The sequence below is a fragment of the Podarcis tiliguerta genome (genome assembly GCF_965153285.1).
Source record: "Podarcis tiliguerta genome assembly, chromosome: 2".
NCBI lineage: Eukaryota > Metazoa > Chordata > Lepidosauria > Squamata > Lacertidae > Podarcis > Podarcis tiliguerta.
In genome coordinates this window covers 89,557,726-89,579,367 of record NC_139535.1, presented here as the reverse complement: position 1 = coordinate 89,579,367, position 21,642 = coordinate 89,557,726, and the positions used below count along the sequence as shown (strand labels likewise).

At 40.7% G+C, this 21,642-nt stretch overlaps 1 protein-coding gene across 1 annotated transcript in view; it reads left to right on the top strand.

Annotated features, from left to right (window-relative positions):
* The window catches only part of TMEM104 (transmembrane protein 104), an 87,454-nt gene that overhangs the window by 7,451 nt on the left and 58,361 nt on the right, over positions 1-21,642 (top strand). Inside the window, exons 3-8 of the mRNA XM_083430053.1 lie at positions 863-984; positions 5,836-5,917; positions 6,290-6,386; positions 7,022-7,102; positions 15,004-15,103; positions 15,985-16,093. Coding sequence (XP_083286179.1) covers positions 863-984; positions 5,836-5,917; positions 6,290-6,386; positions 7,022-7,102; positions 15,004-15,103; positions 15,985-16,093 — 591 coding nt within the window. The remainder of the gene's footprint in view (positions 1-862; positions 985-5,835; positions 5,918-6,289; positions 6,387-7,021; positions 7,103-15,003; positions 15,104-15,984; positions 16,094-21,642) is intronic.

Sequence of the window (21,642 nt, the reverse complement as noted above, 5' to 3'; positions counted from 1 at the left end):
AAGAACTGAGGCAGGAACTAATTCAGAATAGCTCTTCTTAAGGGTTGGTTTTACTGTCAACAAGCTTATCATGCAGATATTCCCATTCGTTAACAAGATTCCCAATAAGGGAAAATTTCCATCTGCTTCACTGCTAAATATACTTGGGAGGAAAATTACTTGTCAGACTCCTGTTTGGCTAATAGTTGGCAAGCTGTGGAATGCTCCTTTAATACCTCACATCCTATATTGGCTCCTCATGGGTGAAGTTGAGTAACTGTACCACCCTTCCCCCTATAAAAAAACCTCAGCCTCTTTGCAACACCTTTAGTTTCAGAGAATCTTTCCTTTGGAGTTAGAAACATGGCAAGTGAGAGAACTTCATGACTTGAGTAAAGGGCTTCGTGTCATAGGGTAGGGACAGTCACTGATACAACTCACATAATGTTTTGAGGCTATGTCCTTTCACCAGCATGTCTGGTCTTTCTGCTTAACTCTTGCTATATGGAGAAGGAGATTTTATCTGTAATCTCCCTCATCCTGAAGGCTTAGGTTGGGAAAACAAGAAATAAACTATTGGGCTATTGGAAAGTTGTGGTTTGCAGAGGGTTTGCATAGGTGTTTTTTCTTTTTTTAAAAAAACAACTGTTAATATTTCTAAGGCCAAACATTAAACACTACCTAACTGTTAGTATGAGCTAAAAAGCATTTCTCTACTGAGACGATAATATTTTCTATAAAACTGAACCATTATAGTAGCCATGTTGGTTAGGATTGTCTATGGAGGCTGCTGCTTTCTGGCCATTTTGGGATTGCTAGCCAAAGAGTTTTTTAACAACTAAAAGTCACATGATTTTAACATTTATGATTTCTTTAATTGCAGGTTGGCCTGGTTTACATGTTCAATCTCATAGTTGGGACTGGAGCTCTGACTATGCCAAAGGCCTTTGCCACTGCTGGTTGGCTTGTCAGCCTCATCCTAATAATGTTCTTGGGGTTCATGAGGTAAGAGTTTTCTGCATGTCAGTTTCCATTAACAATCTACTGGGAACTTGTAAATCCCAAAGGTGTCACTTGTATCTAAGTAATACAGTCCATTTGTCACCCAGCCATTGTGATTTCCATACGAAAGTTGTGCCTTGGCCTTGAGGGAGTGTTTTACATAAGGCAGATCAGACAGTATTCTTACCTAGTTCATTCCCCCACATGTGCTGAAGAGTAAGAATGCACTTTCCTCCCTGCCCATTTGGCACATCAGCCCTTGCCTCCATTGCCACCTTACATCCATACATAGGTGTTCTAATATGGGGTGCATTTGCTCGAGTTCTGTGGTCAGACATTGGACATTTATTGCACATTCTGAGCCCACACATGTTGCACATTAAATGTGAACACCCTGTTTGAACGTTATGTACAATAGCATCAGAGGCAAGACAGGTTATGCTTGGATGGACGTGGAGCAGAACTTGCTCTAACTTCCTGCCACGTGTAGAGTAGCAATCTGGGTACAGTCTGAATTTTATCTAGTGAGGCCTAGCATCTGTCTCACGGATACCAGTACTGGATACCTGCCCATTTAAGATGGTAGGAAAGAGAGTTCTCTCTTCCTTCTATCCCATTTCTGAGTTTTCTGTCTGTGGCCAAGTCAAAAGGACTTTGCTCTTTTACGTTTCCTCACAGTTGATGTTGTTATCTCTCATGGATTAGGATTGTCTTTTGCTCCTTAGAGGAATTATGTTTGTTAATAGTAGTGAAAAGCTGATGAAACTTTAACATTGCAAAAGTCAAACCTCATCAAAACAACTTTGGTTGTAGAATAGGAGGTTAACAGGGACTACTGCCAGGCTTGCTCCTTGGCATCTTCCTCCCAGGCTTCATAGGAGCATGATTTATTCAGTAGCTGGATTTGAAATGGGTTGCTAGGTATCTTGAGCACAATTGGAAAAAAGATTTGTGAATCTGACCAAGCACAATATAGAGGCCAGTTGCAGACTTTTGAGGTGGTGGTGAGGGTATTTCTGCCTCCTTACACTATTGGGTGAGCTGAATTGTGTCTAGCTAAGCTTTTCTTGGTTTTTTGTTTGTTTGTTTGGCTTAGGTTATTAAATTCAGGCTCCAGGGCAGGAGCAGCTACCCTGGTGTGCGGAAAACCTGTTTGCTATGTCCTTTCCCTTTAGCTTCTGAGAACCAATATATAAAGCTGATTATTAGCTGATAGTGTGTAGCATATGCTCCACAATACTAAGGTGTCATTTTTCTGATTAAAGGTAAAACCTTGCTTTAAATTTAAAAATAAAATAAAAAGTGTGTGTGTATCATCTTAATTGATAATCTACTATCCTGAATGTCAGGGATCCACAAAAGTCAGCTGATCTGTAGGGACCACAAGTCTCTCTTGGGTGACCTCCTTCTGTATGTCCAAGATTTGAGAGACCATTCCCCCCTCCCCTTGTGTTTCCACTGGAAAAGGGGTGCACTTACTGCAATTGGGACGCGGGTGGCGCTGTGGTCTAAACCACAGAGCCTAGGGCTTGCCGGTTGGAAGGTCGGCAGTTCAAATTCCCGCGACGGGGTCAGCTCCTGCCCACCTAGCAGTTCAAAAGCACATCAAGTGCAAGTAGATAAATAGGTACCACTCCGGCGGGAAGGTAAATGGTGTTTCCATGCGCTGCTCTGGTTCTCCAGAAGCAGTTTAGTCATGCTGGCCATATGACCCGGACGCTGTCTGCAGACAAATGCTGACTCCCTCGGCCTATAGAGTGAGATGAGCACTCAAGCCCAGAGTCATCCGCTACTGGACCTAACGGTCAGGGGTACCTTTACCTTTACTGCAATTGGGAGAAACAGACTGTATCCTTCCTTTGAAATCTGACACCCAGGAAATTGCATAAGGAGGGGTCACTCTTGCATATTTGTTGCAGCATGCTTTGGGGATGGACAGAAGAAGCAAGATGCTCTCTAAAACTTGATGAGAAGTAAAAAAAAACCTGACCCAGTCTCCTCTGTTGCAGAGGGATTGCTGGTGACACAACTAATGGTTATCTACCAAGGCCAGCCTAAATTTTGTGGGCTTCCGATGAATGTGCCTGCTGCTTTAATTTGTTGCAGTTATTTTATGTACTTTACTGTTCCATTGTAAAAGTATTGCCTTCAACATTGGACAGGGATACTCTCTTCCAGTGCCCTTTTACCCTGGGTTGAGACTGGATTGCTTTCATGTTGAGACATAATCTTATAAATTGCTTAACATCTGTGGAAGGAAAGGCATTATAAAAGTGTAAGTTCTGTTGGATGGGAAGCATAAATCCTTGCAGTACCAGTGACTGAATTGCTTCTGAGGCTTTGTAAAAGAGATTATTTCAGAACCTAGAAGCCTGCCTGTAGCATTCTCTGTCTCATGCTTTGATTTCTTTTCCAATTCATTTCTTGATGCTGTTGGGACATGGGTTGGTTTGCAATTACTGTATATATTTTGTATCAGCCTTGAAATGCTGCCCACTGGTGCCAAGTCGTTTGAGATTTTTTTACCCTGATCCTTCCATTCCTCTGTTTTGCACTTCTGGCTCCCTAATATCCTCTGGAGAATGCTCAGTGTAGTAAAAGAACATAGGGGAAATTATCCAGGCCTCTGGATGTTGCTGCTGTGCAAAACTAATTTCTCATTCAAACTTGATAAATGAGTTCAGTTGGTGAAGCAGTAAGAAACCATTTTTGTGGTTTAAATAAGATTGATTGTAGTTTTTAGTAAAAATGAGAGAGAAACCTTAACATGGTCATCTAACTGGGGTAATGGCAATTCATTTATAAGATCAACAAAGCAAATGGTAATGGGGAATGGGGACAACTGATTGATCACTTGCTCTCAGCTATCTTCCTGGAAGCTCTTGGAAAATGTTTTCAGTCCTTCACTTTTTAAATCTTTTAAGTGGTTCCTCTAACTCTGTCCAGCATTAGGTCTTTGAGTGCATTTGGGTACCCAAGTGATCAGTCTTTTTAGACTGATATAGTTCTGTCAGTATCTTATTTGTTTATTTAAATAATTTTGCCCCACTTTGCACTATGTATCTCAAAACAGCTTGTAGAAAAAATAAACATATATTATGCAATGAAGCTGAATGTCGGACTATTCAGGACAGGCAAAACAATGTATTTCTCCAAACAGTGCATAGTTAAATATGGAATTCATTCTAACAAGGGGCAGTTACGGCCACCAACTTGGATGCCTTTAAAAGATAATTAGACAAATTCAAGGCTATCAGTTGCTACTAGCCATGATGGCTATAATTTGCCTCCAAGGTCAGTGGAGTTGCTGGAAACCATAGAAGAGGAAAATGTTTTTGTGTGCGAGTGCTGCTTGCAGACTTCCTTAAGGCATCTGGTTGGCACTGGGAGAGCAGGATGCTGGACTAGGTGGGCCATTGGTCTGATGCAGCACGGCCTTTCTTACGTTCTTACCTTGTTCAGATTATTTATTGGCCCTCATCCAGCCCACTACTGTGTCCAGGCATTGGTCCAGGTCTGCCTTTCCTGATTGAGATGCAATAGAAAAATATAACTGGTTATCAGCATGGTAATGACACCTTGCCTCAAATTGCCTAATGACTGATCCCAATGGCTTCATATAGATGGCAAATAACGTTGGAGATAAAATAGTGTTCTGTGGAACCTCATAACATAACAGTGGAACATTCTTCCGATGCTGGTCTCTGCTTATGACCCAAATAGAAACGGAACCACTGTGGCATAGTGCTTCTGATACCCATTCCACATCACTGGCCCAGCAGGATACCACGATCACTGGTTTTGAAAGTCACCTAGAGATCAAGTAGAAGAAGCAGGGCCACACACTCATCATGGCGACCAAAGCTTTTTAGTCCCATGCACCTTAGCTGCACCTTCCATCCAAGGCACTAAATCTCTTACAGCTACCATGTTGCACCTTATTATAGATAGCGGAATTGTCCCCCATGACTGCCCATGATCATCCTGGTGTAATTGATGTATAGTGAGATGTCCTATGAAATGTGCTTATCCTATAATTTATTACTCCAGTTTGATTCAGTTCTGTAATTCTTGACATTTGGAGATATAATCCACCAAGATTTGTTCAGCAGGAATTCCATTAAAATGAATGGGAGTAACATAAGAACAGAGACGTGAATTTATGCAGCTTTTTTCATTTCAGTTAAGGTTGTTCAGAATATGCTCCTGGTAGATGCAACACTTGTGCACTAGTCTTTCTGCTTTCTTCAATGCTGCCATGAGTGAGAGTCTTTGCTCATGTTAATTTTCTTTTGCCGTACTGCTAAGAACCAGACATTATGGGGAGCAAGCAAATTTTCTTTTTCAAGTGTCTACACCATTCGTGAACAGAGAACAGGGTAGAGAGCATTTCTTTAACATTAGATGAGTCCTCCAGTAAGGGGAGCTGAGCCTCCCTCCTAATTTGTCTTACATTTCTGCACTCCATCACTTTACACACTTTTTGTCCAACTCAGCCCAGCCACAGTACCATAAGTGAGCTGGATTCTAGTGGAAAAGTCCCTGAAATGATGTAGGACAGGAAAATAGAAGTGTCTGCAGCAGTGCAGCATGGGGAGAATAAGACCAGCTCTCCAAACCCATCTGACTCTTTTGATACAAAATTTAGAATCTCTTCCATGCTTTATACATAAACAGGACAGATGCAAGAACAATTGTGTGACTGCCCATACTGTGTACAGTCATGCCCTTAATCTCCAATTTTGTTTACACTTTGCACCTTAGAATATATAGGTTAAAGACTGTGTAGGTGGGGATGGAATATTGCAACCCATTGTTATTAACCAACTGGTACTTTTACCATTTTCCCGCCAGCTACATGACCACAACTTTTGTAATGGAGGCCATGGCTGCTGCAAATGCCCAGCTTCGTTGGAAGAGAATGGAAAAGCACAAGGTTTGTATGGCATTTCATTTGGTTGCTAATTATTTTTCTTCATTGCTATAAAATCTCAGTGGAGCAGATCTGTTTTCATTTCATTTGTTACGTGTTTACCTTAAAATCTGGCTGTAGATTCTGCACCATGTTGCAAAACTTGACTCATCACAAACTTAGCCATTATGTCCCTGGCACTGGGATGGATGCTTAGCCTTTTGGTGGACCAGCTGAAGCTATAAGCATGCCAGAAGGCTTTCGGCTGGAGAGGTTTAGTCTTTTTTTCCAGCAAGTAAAGACTCCTCTTTTTTACCTCTTGACATTCTGTTTCTTGTCAGAATTCTGAAATTATTCTATATTTTGAACACTTATGCTTATTTCTTACTCTTCTAGGATGATGATGAGGATTCTTCATCTGGCGTTTCTGATAGTGATGTTCTTCTTCCTGAAGGCTACGAGCGATCAGAGACACGACCTATCCTATCTCTTCGTAAGTATCTAGCAAGAAACTTTTCTCACTCCTATGAGTTGCTCTTCAGTGCAGAGAACAAATGAGAAAGTTAGACACAGCCTACTTTCCCTGTGTCTTGTATACACATGCACATGTAGTAGCTTTCCTAGAAACACAATACTAGCATTTTTACAATTCAAGAAAACTAGTTTATCAAGGTATCAAGCCACTGGCAACCCTGTTTTCTCCCTAGCCTTGCTTCCACAGGGTTTCAATGACACAAAATGTACAACTGAAAACCACCTGAATCTTTTTTATATGAAATCATTTGTGAGTTTCCTTTCAGACCAAAATGTTAACTCTGAGCCAGCATCTTAATTTACAACAACCTATAGCCTTGCAAGTAAAATCCCAAATGTAATAGTTTGCAGAGTTTTATTCGTCCTTCTGCCTTGCATATACAGTACCTAATTTGTAGGGGGGAGGGAAATCTCAACTGTTATAAAGTTATAAAGTTTCCTTTTCTGGTCTCCTGCAGGCAATTATTGTTATAAGCAACACAGGAAAGTGTTAATTTACATGTCTGAGCAAGATGGAGAGAGAACAGGTTGTGGCTTGAGCGGGACCCATCTTTGAGATGTAGGCTAAGAGTTTCCTTCCCTCTAACCCTGCAGAGAGACGAGGAGCACCTAACGTTTTTGAAATCACTGAAAGGGTGGAGATGGGTCAGATGGCATCCATGTTCTTCAATAAAGGTAACTACCTCCAAGCCACTAAGGCTCTATTTCATATTATGTATATTTGGTTGTTTTTTATTTAACCTAGCTTTTGTCAGAATCTCTTAGTAGTTGGTGTTTTCCTTGAGGAATGACAGTTTCAAGTGAAAACTACATGTGCGAACCATAATAGGAATCACCCACTTTTCCAGAGTGTTTCTGAATGGTTCCTAAAGCCTAAATGTCAAGTTTGACACCCCACCCCATGTGAATATATAACTTCTTTTAAATAGGGATATTTAAGGCTTTTTGTGGTCTCAAATCTGCTTGAGATACTGAATACCTACTTCTCCTGGCCAATAATTATGTCTGGAGGTGGAGAAACAGGTACCATCTTGTCTGTGTGTTCATGTATTTTGGCTTCGAGAGACATAGTCTCACTTAAAATAAAGTTTTAAGTGCTTGTAGTTTTAAAGAAAAGATTGACATGTGACACTAATCTATCTTTCTATCTCAGAGTGTAAATAATTATCTTTGATAAGGCTAGAATTTTTTTAAAGGAATGAATATAACACATCTGGACTGGCAGTAGAAAGATAGTCAGCTGAAGAACTTTGCTGTACATAAATGCCGTATTAAATAGTCTCAAAATGTTTACTAATATGTATTGTGCTCCAGGTAACAATTTTTGCAGTACTGTTAAAGGTGCTGAACATTTTCCATATCCCATATGTGCTGTACTCCTCATCCTGGATAAAAGCAAATAGTAATTTAAATTGCATCCTGTTTGCACTTTTGCATTCTTTCATTCTCAAAGAAACCACTGAAGTTCTTAAGCAATGGTAGAGCTACTTGACATAGGAGTTAAGGTTTGGGAACTGGAGCTAGCTACTATAAATTTTTTTTTACTGTTGGGTGTATTTCAATATGACAGAAGGAACTTGGTTTTGGGTTTGGTGTTAATGAGGCTTGTTGAGAGCAGTACAGATAAAATAAACCTGTCAGTGACATCCTAGTGAGTGGGTAGGTTGTAAAGATTCAGCCCAATTACAGATTCATTTAAATACTTAGTCCAGATTGAACTGCTAGAGATATGAACCGCTTGCCTTGAATGGTATGCTAGCATTCTGTTTTAATTGCTGTGATGGATAACTTCACCCAGCAGAGGGTGCTCAGGTCACATGTGTGAATTCAGAACAGTAGTAGTTGAATATTATTTAATTATTTAATTATTCAACTTGTAATTCAAACAAAACCTTCATTCTTTAGTTTTCCCTTTACCATAAGTAGACCATGCTGTCAAGTTCCTTCTTTTAGATGAGAGAATGTGAATATTGAATAATTACAGGAGGTTTGGTGAAAGAAGGCCCCCCCTCAAAGTCATGGAGACCTGTATTTCCACGATATTTGCTTCTGTTCTGTCTTATGTATTAAGTGACATCTTATATGTTAAAGTGACATCTTGGTGCTCAGAGTTTTGAAAGCATCATGTAGGTTTCACAGATCCACAAGTACCTTGACAATAATGGAAGTTAGCTTTCTGAGGATCTCTGAGCTCTATAAAACAACTAGTTTCTGTATCAAGAAAAGTTGTCCAGAAAGTTTTAAAATGTGTGGATGGTGTCTGTGAAAGATCTTGAAATGGATTTTGGAGGTGATCTTAAACCTGTAGCCTCCAGTTGTGCCCTTTAGGTCTGATATTATTCTCATTTTCTTACCTCTGCTGCATCTCTTTCCTTGTCATAACTGTAATGCAACAGTAAGTCATCAATTTATGCAAATTTGGATAGTACAGGAAGATGAACTTTTTGATGGATCACAGATCCTTGACATGTCAAGAAAATTGGCTGTGCATTTTGGCAGACTGTTTTTTTACACGCAACTTTTATGGATGAGCTGAAAGCCAATGTTTAATTAAACATGTATTACAGCAGACATAGGCAAATTCGGCCCTCCAAATAATTTGGGACTACAGTTCCCATCATCCCTGACCACGGGTCCTGTTAGCTAGGGATGATGGGAGTTGTAGTCCCAAAATATCTGAAGGGCCGAATTTGCCTATGCCTGTATTAGAGTGACCAGCTTAGTGTTTAAATCCTAGAGAGTGATTTTGAAAGACAGGGCATTCAGATTGGCTGGACTCTCTTGGGTTTCAATCAGCACACTATTGTGGCCCCTTTTAAAAGTTGCTCGAGTCACTTCATCTCCTTCAGATAGGTGGTAGTGAGGATTTCCATAGAGAGCCATTTCCCCAAACTTCTCAGGTAATTTTAAGAGGTTGCAGATCCCACAGATCATTTGATAGACAAGATATTTTGATACTAGGCTTGAAGAGCCCCTTCACTTTAGAGCAGAGTTGGACAACCTGTGCCCTCTGGATGGTGTTTTAGTACTACTCCCCAACTCCCTAATCACTGGCCATGCTAGCTGGGACCAATGGCAGTTGAGAGTTCAGCAATGTATGGAGGGCCACAGGTTCCCCAACCCTATTTTAAAGGCACCAAGTAGGCCCCATCATTCTGCCCAGACACTGAGGTCCAATGCCAAGGGCCTTCTGGCAGTTCCTCACTGCGAGAAGCCAAGTTACAGAGAACCAGACAAAGGACCTTCTCGGTAGTGGCACCCGCCCTATGTGGCGGTAGTGTGCGCCCGCCCTACCAGACTTTTAGAAGACATCTGAAGGCAGCCCTTTTTAGGGAAGCTTTTAATGTTTAACAGACTATTGTATTTTAATATTCTGTTGGAAGCTGCCCAGAGTGGCTGGGGAAATGCAGCCAGATGGGCGGGGTATAAATAAATTATTATTATTATTATTATTATTATTATTATTATTATTATTACTACTACTACTACTACTACTACTACTACTACATTAATGGCTTCTGTTTACTACCATACATCTCCTGTTCTTGCTTCATCTATTCATCTTTGTTTCTGGGCAGCTTGTCTGGTTTGTGTAGAAGCCTTTCTCCTCCAGTTGGTTTGGATGTCTTCGCCTCCCCTCTGAAGTGCCAGATCTTTTCAACTGTCTTAATTCTCTAATCCCATCCCTTCAGAACTCAACCAGGCTTACTGCAGTTAAGCATAATCAGAATTTGCACATGCATTCTTCAGTGAACTATAGCAATTATTTGCTCTTAAGGGAGAACTTCTTACTGCCCCATTCTGTGTATTATGTTGTTTTATTTGAACCCCCAAACAAGTCTGCACAGTGACTGTATGCTAATGTTACACCCCGACCGCAACCTGGCAGGTTTGCTATTAGGGTCATGAGATTTATGCAGTACAGTCAATGAATAAGGCTTTCAGAGTTTCATGGCTAGGTGAAGATGTGTTGCGGCTCTGTTATACCTTCTTTTGAGAGTTATTGGCCTGTTAAAAGCAAAATCCTTGTTTTCACTGTATTCTTTGCTCATTTCCCTTGACTATCTTAACAATTTGACATGCTCTGGATCTGCAATCTTAAGAGTTGAGCTGTGTATAAATCTTCCACCTCTGACGTGTCTGCTTTCTGTAGGGAATAGATTTGCAGTGTTAACTCTAAGGAGAAAAAAGGGCCTCTGGCTGTGAAGGGAATCTATTCTGAAGGATAGCTGGGTGCTCTTTATCAGGGATCCAGAAGTCATTTATTGTAATAATGGATTCAAGGCACATACATCATGTACCATCCTTGCAGGAAGTCATTGATCTTCCTGTTTTGTGTCCAGTAATGAAAGTATTGATCAATGAAGGTTGGTGGCAGTTTATAAAACAGAAACAACACTAACGTCTATCTGTAGGTGGAGAGGGTGGAGGCTATTGGGTGGTGCTTTCACCCCAAATCCTCAGCTGAGATCTGTGCCTTGAATAAACAACATAGAAGTGGGTCTGAGATGTTCTGCAGAGGACAACAGGATTGGTTAAAATGTTGTGGTTTCAAATTGTTAGAAGCCTTAAAATATTTAAAATACAGATTATCTGAATATTTTAAATGCTCTGAGCCACTGTGGCTAAGGCACAGGCCTTTATTTTGCCAAACAAATGAAAGCTGTACATTCAACTTTTGTTTTCTACAGAGTTCCTAGTGTAAGAGGGCTGTAGTCAAGTGACCTGATGGCAACAGTGAATAATAGCAATTCTTCCTTCCATCCCCTTCACTGTGTCCTTTTACCATGTTCATTTACAAGGTACTGTTTAGGCATTGATTGATAATCATTTGGGGAAACCAATCTCTTGAGTTGTGGTGACCTTTTCAAGCATTTGTTAAAGCATGCTTCCTTTCAGCTTTTTCTCCATAGATGTCAACACTTTAAAAGAAAGATCTCGCATCTCTTAAGACAGAATTTTCCTTTGCTTGCTAGTATTCCATGAAGCCCAAATGTCATATATATTTTTTACTGATGCTGAAAAAAGTATATACTATATCTTTTCTGTTTTTTTATTTTATTTACCTATATATGTTGGTAAATAAAAAGTTGTGTAAAGTGAGTATCATTTCCATATTTTATTTTGTTTGATATTTACTTAAATTTGACATTCTGGATGTGACACTTAAAGCTGCTATCCTTTACACAGTTATTTGGGAGTAAGCTCCATTAAACCTATTGCATCTTATTTCTGAGAAAACATGGTTAGGATTGCTGTGTTGGACTTGGTGTCACTTTGTATTATGAAAAACTAGCTGTGGACCTAATTTTGGAGTCACTACTGTGGATAAATGACGGCACGACTCACTGCACTGATGTACATACAGATTGGATATGATACGAGGACACCTAATTTTGTTAAGCTTTCTTCACCCTTTTTCTTCTGTCCCATTTATCCAAGTAATGCTGAGATACTCACTCCTATTTAAATGTAAGGAATAGCTGTGATCTCATTTCTCAATCTTTCCCAATATGAAATGTGTACTCCTCCGGAGGCTCTGTGATGAATTAAAGGCACTATTAATGTCTTTCTGAATATAGGAAAAATATTTTCGGCTGCAGTCTTTTGCGACCCTCTCCTTGTAGTCAGTTATTGATGTAGTGTTTTTGGACTCCAACTCCCATCAGCCCGAGCTACTATTGCCAGTGTTGATGGGAGTTATAGTCAGCCAGCATCTGAAGGCTACAGGTTCCTCACTTCTGGTGTAGTGAATAATTGTTTTCTTTACTTAACAAATTATTTTCCTCCCTTGGTCAGAAGGTTATTGCAAACTGGTTTGCACTGTTTTCTTTTCACATGTTTTTTGAGATATGAATTTGTGTTAAGGCTTTGACATTGTAACTTCCAGGACATGTGAGTTCTCCCTGGTGTTCAAAGCAGAATTCTCATATCTCCCCACAGATATTTGCACCTGTAGTTCATATATCTCACTGTAGGGGTAGAAATAAAAAATGGTGATCGTATGGATCTTTCTGGAGACTTTGATTCTCTTTTAAATGGCTAAACATGAGGTGGGCTGTCCTTTAGGTCATCTGGGATCTGTCACAGAGAAATTCTTTGGATGACACAAAGAAACTCAGAATAGGAATGGCAAGGCACTTCTGCTCTCCTCACAGATGGCCACACCTAAAGTCGAGAGCCAGTGTGGTGTAGTGGTTAAGAGCGGTAGTCTCGTAATCTGGGGAACCGGGTTCGCGTCTCCGCTCCTCCACATGCAGCTGCTGGGTGACCTTGGGCCAGTCACACTTCTTTGAAGTCTCTCAGCCCCACTCACCTCACAGAGTGTTTGTTGTGGGGGAGGAAGCGAAAGGAGAATGTTAGCCGCTTTGAGACTCCTGAAGGGGAGTGAAAGGCGGGATATCAAATCCAAACTCTTCTTCTTCACTTCTAGGCCTCGTACTGTCATAAAGCACAGTGTGAATTGCTCTAAAGCGTCTATTTTTTGAGTAGCAGTGGTGCCACAACAATTTAGGTGTCAATATATGGCTCTGTTCTGTTGCCAAGCTCAAAATCCTGTGTTAGATTGCATCATAAAACACTCCACCATAACAGCTGAAGCATTTTGTATGGTGGAGCTGCTAGTGTAATGTGCAGTTAGAAGTTGTGCACCAAAATTCTAGACTAGATTAGTATTCCTGTCAAGCTCCTTTATTTTTCGCTTTCTTACAATATTCCTGTCTTCTCTCCTTTTATATGAAACAATGCATGTTTTGTTTCCTTGTCTCAGCGGCCTTTGGAAATGAAATCTGTTCAGACTGAGGCATTCAGTTCTATTTCTTTTAAGTCAAGCTGGTGCATTTTGGCATCTCTTTATCCTTATTGATTTCTACTCATCAAAGCAGAGTTTGTTTGCCTCCCGGTAATTCTTTTTGTCTGTGAAACTATAAAGTCTGTCTCACCTGCGTCCTCTAGAGCAAGGGTATGGTGGCAGCGAATATTTTCCTTGATAAAACAGAATATAGGATAGGTAACATTTTATGGCGGGGTGGAGAATATTTTTCAGTCTGGGGGTCTCATTTTACTTGTATACATTGGGTTAATTTACGCTCACTCACATGCCTGTATGCCCTCCAGCTAGGCCAGAAAAGGCACTGTTAAATGTGACATCCCAGCCACGCCAAAGCACTCAAGGAGGGAGCCAAAGCAGAGTCTGTGAGGGACATGTCAGGGGAGGGGGTGTCACATGAAAATAGCCAGGTATAGTGGCTTGGTGGGAGGCATTCTTGGCCCCTGGGTATGAGGTTCAGCACTTCTGTTTTATGGGATGCAAACTTTGTGGAAGTAGAATTGCACCTGGTTTTTAAATAGAGCTACTATAGAACTGGTTAGGTTAATGCAGGCATTTGATTACATATCTGCAGGGTAAGGAAGTCTGAAGCAGGAAAGGCCAAGTCATCTTTTCAAAATACCTTCCTTCTGACTAATATTGGTTACCATTGTTTGCTGTGTGATAATGGCTGGTTTTAAGCATCTTGTTTGTTCTCTTACATTACACAATGCACTGTATCTGAGCTTGCCCCTAGGCCTAGCTCAGAAGCTCTAGCTGGTACAGAAATATCTGCATGGGCTGCTCATCATGAGGGCTTGCCGATCAAAAGGTCGGCAGTTTGAATCCCCGCAACGGGGTGAGCTCCCGTTGCTTGGTCCCAGCTCCTGCCAACTGAGCAGTTCGAAAGCACGTCAAAGTGCAAGTAGATAAATAGGTACTCTGGCGGGAAGGTAAATGGCGTTTGTGTGCACTGCTCTGATTTTCACCAGAAGCGGCTTAGTCTGTCTGCATACAAACACCAGCTCCCTCAGCCAGAAAAGCGAGATGAGCGCTGCAACCCCAGAGTCGTTCACAACTGGACTTAACTGTCAGGGGTCCTTTACCTTTTTTTATTAATTGATGAAGGGCTCAACACCATAGGTCCAGCGTGCCCCACCTTGGCCCTTTTATTTCAGTGCAATCACCGAGATCATATGTAAGAGCATCATGTGAGATGGTGAGGCGCATTTGACGTAGACACAGAACTGAGCCTTAGAGATTCAGCAGGCACCTTCTATACTAATGTTTCAAATGTTTGCTGAAAACTTCTCTGTTGCTAGGCTTATGAAGACAGTTAAGAAACATTTCCCCTAATAGTGAGATGGAGAACTGTTTTAATTTTTGTGTGGTTTTTGTATTATAATTGTTGTAAATAGTTTTGTTATCTTTTATGAAAATACAGTATACAAATATTTTAATAATGTTGAAAATGCATGCTTATACAGTTACGTTAGCCTTAGACAACTGGACTGCCCCTCAGGAACACTATCCTAGCAATTGGTAGGGCTGATTTTTTTTTACAAATGAAGATCATTCAACTAGGTGAAATGAACAAGGTGTTGCCAATAGAGTCGTGAAATGTTTTCCCCAGAAGCCTTTTTGCAGCACAGCAAGTTGAAGTGGTGATCCACAAAAGGTTCCTAGATAGATCCTGGTGTAAAAAGTGAAAATACAGGAACAGACTGGTCTAGTCTAAACCTATGTTTACTATTCCCTTTATTTACAGTGGGAGTCAACTTGTTCTATTTCTGCATAATCATCTACCTCTATGGTGATTTGGCGATATATGCAGCTGCTGTCCCAGTTTCTCTCATGCAGGTGACCTGGTGAGTGTACTTTCGGTGGCAATATTTTGCAAGCAGCAGTTTCTTGCTGAAATGTCGGAGCATTGCATAACCATTTCACATTGATGGCTCTGGCAGAAGATTGACTTGCTGGTTGTAATTAATAAATTTAAAGTATTTCTACCTCACACTTCAAACTAATTTTCCAGAGTGGGTTACATTGTTCTGATGTAATTTGACAGTGCTTAGCATATTGACAAAAACTAGGTCTAGGGGCTAATTTGTGAGTTACTTCTTTGTAGGGCTGCAATGCTTACTTGATTGATTCTTTGATTAGATTAGATTATCAGAAGGTGCAGCAGATTTTACAATGGTCTAAAATAATTTTTGTGCCTGTATTTACAAAAAGCATGAATGACAGGTGCCACTATAGAACATACATTCCCCCTTCTATCCCACACAGCCGGGAATGGGTATTCTAAGACTAGGAGCCTGATACAAAAATAGCCTTTTCTTCAATACTGTTGTTGATTCATACACAAACTAATCTGGCTTCAATCAATGAATTACAAGTTATATGATTAAATGACTACTATTTCTTTAATCAAGAAACACTTCTATTTTTAAAAATGTCTACATATACCTTACATGCCAAATCTATAAGCTACAGTGTTGAAGAATGTGGAGTTCTTGATTGACTGAGACTCCACATGGTGTGTGCTGTGTAAGGGGAAATTCTCCATCATCCTTTAAAAAAGTGTGGGGAGGAGTGGTGGCTGGGGTTTGCATAGGTGCATGGGTGTAGCCAGGATTTATGGATGGGGAGAACCTCAATTAATTAAGTGTTTTTAATGAGGGGCAGCTGCTATGCCCATGCATAGGTGCATTAACTGTGGTCTGCTTTTGCTTCTCCCTCTTGTCAGTAGTGTGACGGGCAATCATTCATGCAGTGTTGAAGATGGTGCTAAGTATAATGACACAGACAAGTGCTGGGGACCAATCAGAAGGATTGATGCTTATAGAATTTATCTGGTGAGTATCTCCTGCGCCTGGGGGAATTTTACATCCTTAATTAAATAACTGATTCTGAAGGGATGCTTACATGCTAAGGGTGATACCCAGTATTAGTCATACCCATTGAAATCTGTGAACTGCTGAGTGAACTGCTGTGAATTGCTGAGTGAGATCAAATGTAGCACAAGCAGGCATTCATGTATGCAGTGGGGTTTCTCCTTCCTTTCTTACACCCGAAATCTGCTTTGCAGGGTTGGGGGCTGTAGGGGTTGAAAACATGCCAGAAGTCCCATTGCTCAAACAAGCAGACATCATAGAATGCCACCTATAGGCTTCAGTGGGTCTACCCTAAATATGACTTTGTTTGATTTACATTTAATTGGTGATAGCCATCCACTCTTGCTGATAGCCCCTTCCCTCTCCTTTTCCTGCTGGACACTTGTTACCCAAATGTTGAAGATGGACTTAGTAGCCTTCAAGGTTTGTCATTCTTGTCTTGAAAAGCAGTCCATCCCACAGTGAATGGGTTCTTGTTCACTGTGCTGCGAAACAAAAATGAATTTGACATTGCTGCCACGTTGTGAATTCTGGCTGTACTTACAGTATGATGTCCTGTTTAGTTGCTCACTTAGATTCCCCCCAGTAGTTTTCCTCCTGCTTTGCTGCTTTTTCTGTGTGTTGCAATAAGCAGCTGCATTGCTGGTGAAATGATGATAATCTTACAAGAATTTATAGTTTGTATCAGAAATCACTCTGAAGAATCTTAATCCTTGTTTTCTTTCAATTTCATGGTATGTGTATGTGCACAAGATTAGATGCCTTTTACTTGTGAATGCTTCAAGCGTTTATGTAGTTCTGTGTCTTATATGTAGGCAGATTCCTCACAAATGCCTCTTTATCAGGAAACGGGTCTTTTTTAATTGACCTTTTTATTAGCCTTTTTTTTTTTAGTAGTATTTCAATATACTACTAAATTCCAATAGAATTTTCTCTGTTCTGTGATAGAAACTGCATGTTTTAAAGCATCCTTGTCAAAGGAACCTGCTTTGACATAAGTGGCAGATAGCTGATTGCATCTAAGCACAAAATAATAATAATTGGGATAGGAAGTGTGGGGCAAGGACAAGTAAATTAAAGGAATTCTCTCTTACTGAACAATAAAACCAACCAAAGTACTGTGGAACTAGAGTTATGGATAGAAATAAATATTGCAGTTGAAGGCTGAAGGTAAACATAACTGCTGGCAATGAGGAAGTGACCCAGAGCAATATATTCAGTTTTCATTTGACTGTGCATGTACATGTTGGGGTTTTTGTGAGTGCCTACTGGATCAGTTCCCTGAGCAGCACACTTCTCCTCCCCCCCCCCCCGCCACCACCCAGTAATAATGTTGAAGCAGGAGTTAGGCCTTAGGAATATTAGCAAATGTCACAGCCTGGTTAATTATTTAAAAGAAATATTATTGCTTTATTAAATTGCGTCTAGGCCTATTTCTTCAGAATTTCTGCATGATTGAAGATTTTCTCAATGAATTTCAATAACTCTGACCCACCAGAAGGAGCTCATCAGGAAAGGCAGACATGCATTAATTACTGCCTGTACCTCCCATTTATTGCACCTGTAATTCATAAAGCCAGAGATTTAAAAAATAATAATATTGTGACTTTTGTAGAAATGGAAGGTTTATTGCTCTGAGTGTGCAAATTCTATGACACAATTTTGGTGTCTTTGTTTTGGATTTGAACAATACTTTATTATTTGTCAGTCCCTAGCAGCATTGATTCTTTCTCTTTTAGTAGATCAAAGTGTCAGTTCAAATTTACCAGTGTCACATAGCCTGGTTGTCATTTCTGTATTCTATGTAGTGTCTAGCACATCGCTAAATGAATGTGGAAGAATAATCGGAAGAGCTGGTAAACTGTAGATCAGCAATGGGTGCTTTACTCTGAATTTGTCTTTCTTCTGTCATTTTCAATGTCTCTGCCATGTCACTTAGTCTGTTCAGATTACTCTACCCCAGCAAACCCCACAACTGCTTTGGAGATGGGCCTTGGGATAGGAACTTAAGAAGAGCCTGCTGAATCAGGCCAATGGTCCATCTGGTCCAGTATCTAGTACTCGCAGTGGTCAGCCAGATGCTTAAAAGAAGTCCAGAGACAGGACCTGAGCACAACATGGGCCTGGGAAGGTGGGGTTGCTAGGGAAATGGGGAGAAGAAGTTAAAGAGGCAGCTGAGTGATAGAGACAGAAGGTGCTCTTCAGTCTGCATTTTTTAAATAATATGTCTGCTCTACTCAAGGCAGCTTACATAAATTAAAATCACTGTGATTATTTAAATAGGAAATGAGGTGGTAAGGGAACACCTAGTTACTATAAATTAATTCACATATCCAGGGCTTGATGAGCTGCAGCCAAAGATTCAAAAGGAGCTTGCAGATGTAATCTCTGAGCCTCTTTGTACAATGTTTGAGAATTCTTGGAAAACGGGTGAGGTCCCTGCAGACTGGAGGCGGGCAAATGTTGTCCCCATCTACAAAAAACAAAACGAAAAAGAAGACTCTGGTAACTACTGACTGGTCAGCTTGACACAGATACCATGAAAGGTTCTAGAACAGATAATTAAATGGTCTGTCTGTGAGCTGTGAATACTAAGAATCATCATGGGTTTCTTAAAAACAAGTCGTGCCAGAGGTTAGATAGCTATCTGTCATGGATGCTTTAGTGGAGAATCCTGCATTTTGGGGGTTAGACTAGATGATCCCCAGAATCCTTTCAAACTCTACAATTCAATGATTCTATGATGAAATAAATCAAAAGTAGAAGGGAAAAACATCAAAGTATATGCATTGACCATTCACCTTTTTGTGCATGTAAGTTTGTTTATGGACTGAACATTTGCAGAAGATAACTTGCTTTCTAAAGCATTTTCCAACAGTGGGTCTCATATTTTCTGAACTTCTTCCATTGAATCAGTTGGGTAGAAAGTAATAGAGCCTTTTAAGCAAGCTAATTCTAGTATGGGGAAAGAGAATGCTAAAGTACTTTGAGATTCCATTGAGTCTGATGTGATTTCCTTCCTTCCTAGTATACTGTGTAAAGGTAAAGGTAAAGGTACCCCTGCCCGTACGGGCCAGTCTTGACAGACTCTAGGGTTGTACGCCCATCTCACTCAAGAGGCCGGGGGCCAGCGCTGTCCGGAGACACTTCCGGGTCACGTGGCCAGCGTGACATCGCTGCTCTGGCGAGCCAGAGCCGCACACGGAAACACCGTTTACTTTCCCGCTAGTAAGCGGTCCCTATTTATCTGCTTGCACCCGGGAGTGCTTTCGAACTGCTAGGTTGGCAGGCGCTGGGACCGAACAACGGGAGCGCACCCCGCCGCAGGGATTCGAACCGCCCACCTTTCGATCGGCAAGCCCTAGGCGCCGAGGCTTTTACCCACAGCGCCACCCGCGTCCCCCAGTATACTGTGTAGTCTAAGATAAATTTAACTTCCATCTGAAATTACAGGTTTATTAAGGACTGTGGAATTTGTATTCTCTCTTTCTGTGTATTCTCTCCATTGCTCCCTGTGACCTTTAGAATTCCAAATGACACTGTGATAGATTATTTTGAATTTTACATTTTATGCATTTTCCTCATATGTTTGGATTATGTATTTTTCTGTTTACTGTAAACCACCCTGTGATCGTCTGATGAAAGGCAGTATATAAATTAAATAAATATTAATAATAATACAGCCAACAAAATGGAAAAGAAATGCCACAAGATCTTTGCATCCTTAGAATTATTTGCAGTTTTAAAACAAATCAGTGGTATCCACTGATACTGGATTAATTGGGCAATTTTCATCCTAGAAAAGCCTTCTGTCTCCCTCCCGATGTCCCTGTTTGTCTTTACTCCCCTCCCTTTCAGTGCAGTAATAACTTTCAAACACTGTATCTCGGAGCTGGGAAAGAGGAGGAGTGAATGACTGACATAAAGTCCTATTTCATGGTTTAATGTCCCAAAAGTCCTCTGGAAATGGTCTCTGTTCCCGTGCTTCAAGAATGGAAGTTGAATGCCATGTACGTAATGAGAATATTTAGACAGATTAAGTTGCTCTCTGATGAGTTGCCTGCCTGTGCAGCATTTTTAATATTGCTCTGCAGACTCCAGCACACCTAAGTGGCTACACTGTCTGCACACAGTCTGTGGGGCCTGCATTAACCTTCGTCCTGCACAAATTTTACTGTTACCTCATCTCTCTTGTAAATTACCTCTGAAAGTACAGCCTTGCAAAATAAACAGGCAATGGAAAATGTTGTTGACATGCTTTAATCAGTCTCTCCGCCACCCCACCCCGCAGCCCCATTATGTTATTTGAGGCTCTGCTCTGCTTCTGTTATTTTGGAAGACAACAGAAGGGTTTTGAAGTTGAACTATTCATTCATGGTACATTATCAATATGTTCTTTGTAATTCAGCTAGGAGCTTGGGTGACAATTATATTTCACCCAGTACCATGGTAATGTGAAATGTTCATGGTTTAAGCAAATAACTTACAGTCTCACATTGTTTTCTGATAGCTGAGTCTCATCGTCTAAAGCCAACATGATATGATTCTCTTAATTGTCCTGTAACAAGAAAGGTCTGCATGGCTTCATTGCTCCTTACATACCCTTTGCATGTTCCAGTTGAATTCCTTTTTTAGTGCAAGCCACAGTTTGAAACATGATTAGAAGCTGGTTTGCAATCCTGGTTTGTAGGTGCAATCCATAGTTTGTCAGTTTGAATATAATGCTGACAAAAGTTTGCCCCATAGAAGAAGTAACTGAATGGTTCTGATCAGGTGAAAGCTAGAGCATGGCTTTCTTATGTATTGCCAAAGCCATGCTTTGATATCTTATCTAAAGATCCCCAAATTTTCATAAACCATGTTCTGGGTCTAAAAAGGATATAGACTAGTTGTTTGGTAGCTCAATCATATCTTTTGAAATGGCACACCCGGATCTTTGCTACATGTTTCTGAATAAAGTGAGCCACTTGTATTCTGCATAAGCTGATTTTGATTTGTGCTTTCACCGTAATAATGAAACTATGTGTGTACTGTACATTATTTTATACATTCCATGGATTACAGATGTGCAATAGCACTCATATTGCTAGAATAGAGACAGTTTTAACTGGAGCAATAAGTAGCCATCCAGAGGGTTGGAGCCAGGATGCAGCACAATAATTGGAAGCATCACCTCTGCTCTCCACCCAAACAGCTTTGCTTTCCCCCTCTGCTGTTCATCTACCTTCAGGGCACAGACGGAAAATGACTGAAGCTCCCAAGGCAGGGGAGGATAATACTGGTTTGGAAATAGGCTTTGCAGAAGGCACTCTCTCCCTCCTGGCTTTGTGCTGTTTTGAGACGTTCTGGTACATCTGTTCTTTTAGGGTTTGGGCTGAGACTGTTTAGCTAATCAGGACAGGAACTGGTATCTGTGCATACAGGTTCACAGATGCTGCAGCGTTACAGGGAGCCCAGCGGGTGCAGGCTGAGCGAAGATGGGAGCACAGATGGTTTAATGGAGATTATCC